The sequence below is a fragment of the Laccaria bicolor genome, genomic scaffold, assembly GCF_000143565.1.
Source record: "Laccaria bicolor S238N-H82 LACBIscaffold_56 genomic scaffold, whole genome shotgun sequence".
NCBI classification, from domain to species: Eukaryota; Fungi; Basidiomycota; class Agaricomycetes; order Agaricales; family Hydnangiaceae; genus Laccaria; species Laccaria bicolor.
The window spans coordinates 129,510-134,857 of NW_001889927.1; the positions used below are offsets into that span (position 1 = coordinate 129,510).

The 5,348-nt window shown below is 44.5% G+C and overlaps 1 protein-coding gene across 1 annotated transcript; it reads left to right on the forward strand.

The window, feature by feature from the left end:
* Nucleotides 1–2,694: 2,694 nt before the first annotated feature.
* LACBIDRAFT_333845 (uncharacterized protein) lies at nucleotides 2,695–4,772 on the forward strand (the record flags this gene model as incomplete). The annotated part of the gene is made up of 8 exons (XM_001888511.1): nucleotides 2,695–2,909; nucleotides 2,939–2,944; nucleotides 3,035–3,104; nucleotides 3,162–3,255; nucleotides 3,373–3,586; nucleotides 3,646–4,172; nucleotides 4,220–4,282; nucleotides 4,720–4,772. The coding sequence occupies 8 exons, from the start codon at nucleotides 2,695–2,697 to the stop codon at nucleotides 4,770–4,772; spliced, it is 1,242 nt and encodes a 413-aa protein (XP_001888546.1).
* Between the last annotated feature and the right edge of the window lie 576 nt (nucleotides 4,773–5,348).

Sequence of the window (5,348 nt, forward strand, 5' to 3'; positions counted from 1 at the left end):
TATATCTATAATAAAGCCATTGTAGTGTAACTGGTAGAGTGGTCGTGTCTGTAATATGCTACTGTGTCCATAATGTCAAGGGTTCAATCCCAGTGAAAATTGACCCTAAAAAATGGCCAAATGGATCGGTGGAGCCCGATCTGAACAGGGGAGATGGCCGGAAATTGGCAAATATATCGATTTGATCCGGAGAAACCTGATCTGCACAGGGTCAATTTTCACTGGGGTTCAATTCTTGGGGTTGCGCTTTTTTTAAATATTATATAATAACAACAACAGTGACAAACTACTGGTCCTACTGGACTCCTAGTGCTCGGAAATTCCTACTGGACTCCTACTGGATTCCTACTGGACTAATCCTACTGGACTCCACTATACCCATTCCTTAGGAATCCGCAATTCCTTGTAATTTGGGACCATTCCAGTAGGAATTTACTAGGACTCCACTAGGACTCCACTAGGACTCCACTAGGACTGGGACACAAAATTTGTATGGTGATCAGCCAACATAAAAATTGTCCCAGTCCTAGTCCAGTCCGGTAGGAATCCAGTAGGAATCCGGGAGTCCAGTAGGAGTCTGGTAGGAATAGGTGGAGGAGAGTAAAGAGCTCCTCTTCAGGCCCACTCGATCCCACCAGCACAGGAGTCCAACATCGACCTTGGCTAATGGACACGACGCCTGTTACTCGTCCCCAACCACCGGCAGCAGTTCCGAGTCTGACTTGCTACCGATCCCTCAAGGTGAAAATTTGCCGAGAGTCATTCTATCAATTGACAATGAAGGATTTCAGAGAGAATCACGGATTGCGTGAGTGACGCATTTGAAGTGCAAAACAGGCCTCGGTGAGTCGATCTTATTCTACGGCGGAGTAGACTTTGCGTCATTCGCCTCACGACTTGGACTTCGCGTCGGTCGTTCATTTCTTGACTTAGACTTCGCGTCGGTCAATCTGGGAGGTTCGACTATGTGTCACCTTACCTCTGGCACATTTTCGACAAAACAGTGAGTTGGTTTGCTTTGAACGATAGTCAAATGTTTGACTGGCTACTCATTATAGAGAATAAGTCTGAAAAACTGGGCTACACATCAAATTCATTGACCATGCACGCTTGGCTTTACAACACATTTGGTCATATCGGAAAGGATAACACAGGTGCGCTGGAGGACCTCCTTTGAAGTTGTGTAGACCTACAACATTTCCCTAGGTTCATTAACTCTTTAACCTTGCTTTAATTCTGTTGCACCACAAGCTGAAGGAGGCCGCCGGTAGATTTAAGCCGCAGGGGCAAAGATCATACATGCAATATCACAAATACCCTATTTGGATTGTCTGGTTGCAGTGATTGTTCCAGATCCAATGAGCAAACAATGTCTGATACTTGCCACGGGCAGGAAGCCCAGAGTGCCGAGTTCCTTTGGAAAGGCGAGAAGGCCGTGACTTCTTGAACTAATGACTGTGAAGAAGACCTATCAAAAAGTCAGGAGGAAAGCGAACAGTTTATGCTGAAAAGACTGATGATTTTGAATTCATAACTCTTGGATGAGTCCAACTCCGTACTATTACTGGTGGGAAATGCCTGAAGGCAACAGTACTGGTAACGTCATCATTATATGTTGATCAACAGAATCAGGGAATAACGAAACAAGATGGGCAGTGATTGAAACAAGCATAGTCAAACCTCCCAGATTGACTGACGGGAAGTCCAAGTCAAGACTCGATGGATGAACACCATATTGTTGAAAATGTGCCAGAGGTAAGGTGACGCATAGTCGAACCTCCCAGATTGACCGATGCGAAGTCTAAGTCAAGAGATGAACGACTGACGCGAAGTCCATGTCGTGAGGCAAATGAGGCAAAGTTGTAGCATGAAATCAACACACCTTTTTTTGCTTCAGATGAGCCTGCCACTGGTGAGTGCCGTAATTTATTCCGCAACTAGGACACGAAGGGAACTTCCAAGGTCTGAAGGGAGTACTGGTTTGAACGTGATCTTCGGAGTCTATAGTACTACTTGTAGTAGTACGTGATCCGAGTCAGCAACCGCAACTTCAAATAGTGAAACATCAATCATATCAGTTGTAACCCTGGGAATGAATCCCACAATGGCCCGGCAGTGATTGAAACTTGCACAGGGTAGGACTAGACGAACCTCCCACTGGCAGATTGGCCGACGGAAAGTCTAAGCGAAGACTCTGAGATGAACGACCGATGCGAAGTCCAAGTCAAGAGATGCACGACCGACGCAAAGTCCAAGTCAAGAGATGCACAACCGACGCAAAGTCCAAGTTGTAATGCGCAACCGACGCGAAGGGGTCCAAGTTGTGGCAAATGACGCGAAGTCTATTTCGCTGTTGAGTACAAAGGAAAATGCACCTTATTACGAGCAACTACTAGGATGGGGCAGATACTCTGTGAGACCAGCTCGAAGTTCCTCGAGCTCAGACGCTGGGACTAGGACGAGGCACTGTTAAGGTCACTTGTGGATCGGAAACTTGAACTTGAACTTGAACTTAGTGTGTGACCGTACGTGACTGTCTTTGGTCATATTGATCAGCAACGTCCATGCCAATCAACAAATAAAGAAACATCCATCGGTTTAATCTGTAGTGGCGCTGCGTACTACTGCTAACTCTTCGTTACTCCCTCAGGCTCACCGTGGTGGGCCCTGCTCGTACTAATAACACGCTGTTCAATGTACCGCCGCGACCTGCTCTTCAGGCCCACTCGATCCCACCAGCACAGGAGTCCAACATCGACCTTGGCTAATGGACACAACACCCGTTACTCGTCCCCGACTACCGGCAGCAGTTCCGAGTCCGACTTGCTAACGATCCCTCAAGGTGAAAATTTGCCAAGAGTCATTCTATCAATTGACAATGAAGGATTTCAGAGAGAATCGCGGATTGCGTGAGTGACGCATTTGAAGTGCAAAACAGGCCTCGGTGAGTCGATCTTATTCTACGGCAGAGTAGACTTTGCGTCATTCGCCTCACGACTTGGACTTCACATCGGTCGTTCATTTCTTGACTTAGACTTCGCGTCGGTCAATCTGGGAGGTTCGACTATGTGTCACCTTACCTCTGGCACATTTTCGACAACGCGGTGAGTTGGTTCGCTTTGAACAATAGTCAAATGTTTGACTCGCTACTCAATATAGAGAATGAGTTTGAAAAAGTGGGCTATGCATCAAACCCATTGACCTTGCACGCTTGGCTTTACAACACATTTGGTCATGTCGGAAAGGATAACACAGGTGCGCTGGAGGACCTCCTTTAAAGTTGTGTAAACCTACAACATTGCCCTAGGTTCATTAACTCTTTAACCTCGCTTTAATTCTGTTGCAACACAAGCTGAAGCAGGCCGCCGTTAGATTTAAGTGGCAGGGGCAAATCGACCAGGGCTTTCAATTGTTCTCCTTCCAAAATCGCGCTGCCAAATACTACGCCACTACCCAGTGCTGCCCGAGGCATTTGGGTGTGCTACCCACCTGAATCAATGATGAATGGCGCCTCAGATTTCAAAGTGCATTTGGCATCTCTAGGAAAGGGGCTGCTAGTCCTTCCCCCTGAAGTGACTTCCAGACAGTGAGTGAAAACGAAATGTACAATATGGTTACGCTCAATGCAGACCACCATGATTCAAGGGGTTTTGAAGGACACAAATACTCAAACGAAGCCACTTGGGTTCAAGATGGTCCCAACCTGATGGAACCTTATCCTCTATTCCAATACGTTTCACGATCGCTCCTTCAGATCTGCTCCCACGTTGTTGAGCAATTGCCGCCTGAGTATGAAGGGCTCATATCGCTGCAAGATTTTCTACATTCGCTAACAATGAAGGTTAACGGCGAAAGGGTTACAGCGGGCGAATGGTCTGCAGCACCTGATGGGCCGACTTGCGATAGTTATGACACTGAGGAAGACACAGCAAGAGACGAGGTTGATCAGGCGAATGAACTTGGCACAACAGGTTGTCGCGGAAGGAGCAAGCACAACGCTGTAGTACAGCGTCGTGATCATGAAATAGAATGGTTGGATCACTGCGAAAAGCACGCAAAGTTTATACCGTCCATGGCGAATGTCAATTTCGATGAATATAAAGAAAGAATCAAACTAGGAATATGGGGTAAAAGATGTCTACCTAGGGGTTCTACAGGGATGGGTAAAAAAAGTGAGGCGCGTGGACTTGTATGCTTATAAAGCTCAATTGTTACATAGCGGAAGGAGCGTCATCTCAGAAGATGAAACACAATCAAGGATCGTCTCAAAACAAGAGAAAAGGTCGGTAGGAATGATACAAATTGTGATATACGTCACTAATGTCAAGCAGGAAAGCGTTCATTAGAAGCAGACGATGATATTCAGGGGCCGCTGACAAAAAAGCCAAGGAGTATGTTAAGGCACAATGACTATAAGACTGAACAAAACTGATAATATTTGGGTCAAAGCGTGGACTGGTAGCTACCACTTACATCATGTACTCCTGAGCTGTACCATAGAAGTTCCTGCCTAGCTACCATGAATGAAATGAAATGAATTTTCATTCATTCACGGCACCTGTTTCATTCTAGATAATTTATTCTGTTTCATTCATTCCTGGCGACTGTTTCATTTTTTTATTTCATTCCACCATGGCAACTGTTTCATTCCTTGCTTCATTCTTCTCAGGTGCCTATTTCATTGTTAGAGCTGGGAAAATGATTATGTAATTGATACAGAATATTTAAGTGCCTTATTTGGCAACAGCATGCCTATCTTGTTGTGTATTTGAGCCTCAAATGCAAAAATACCCCCATATGGCCTCCCACACCACTGCAGTAGGGCATAACACATATCAGGCATAATTTGTATATTATTTCCTTATTTAGATGTGTATTAAAACATCGAAATTGTTGCCTGAAAGAATGAAACAAAAATGAAATAACTGCCTGGAAAGAATGAAATGAAAATTCCATGGCAATGAATGAAAAAAAAAAATGAAACAGTCGCCAGGAATGAATGAAACAGAAGAATAAAGCAAAAAATGAAACAGTTGCCATGGTGGAATGAAATTAAAAAAATGAAACAGTCGCCAGGAATGAATGAAACAGAATAAATTTCATTCTTGTCAGTAGAAATGAAGAAAAAATTGAAATGAAATGAAATGAAACAAAAAGTATTTCATTCTCCATGGCAATAGATTAGAATGACTTGGAATGAAACAGTTGCCATGAATGAATGAAAATTCATTTCATTTCATTCACGGTAGCTAAGCAGGAACTTCTATGGTACATGCCAGGTTTTACATGATGTAAATGGCAGCTACTAGTGTCTGGGAGCCAGCCTCCCAGATTCACTAATTGCTGAA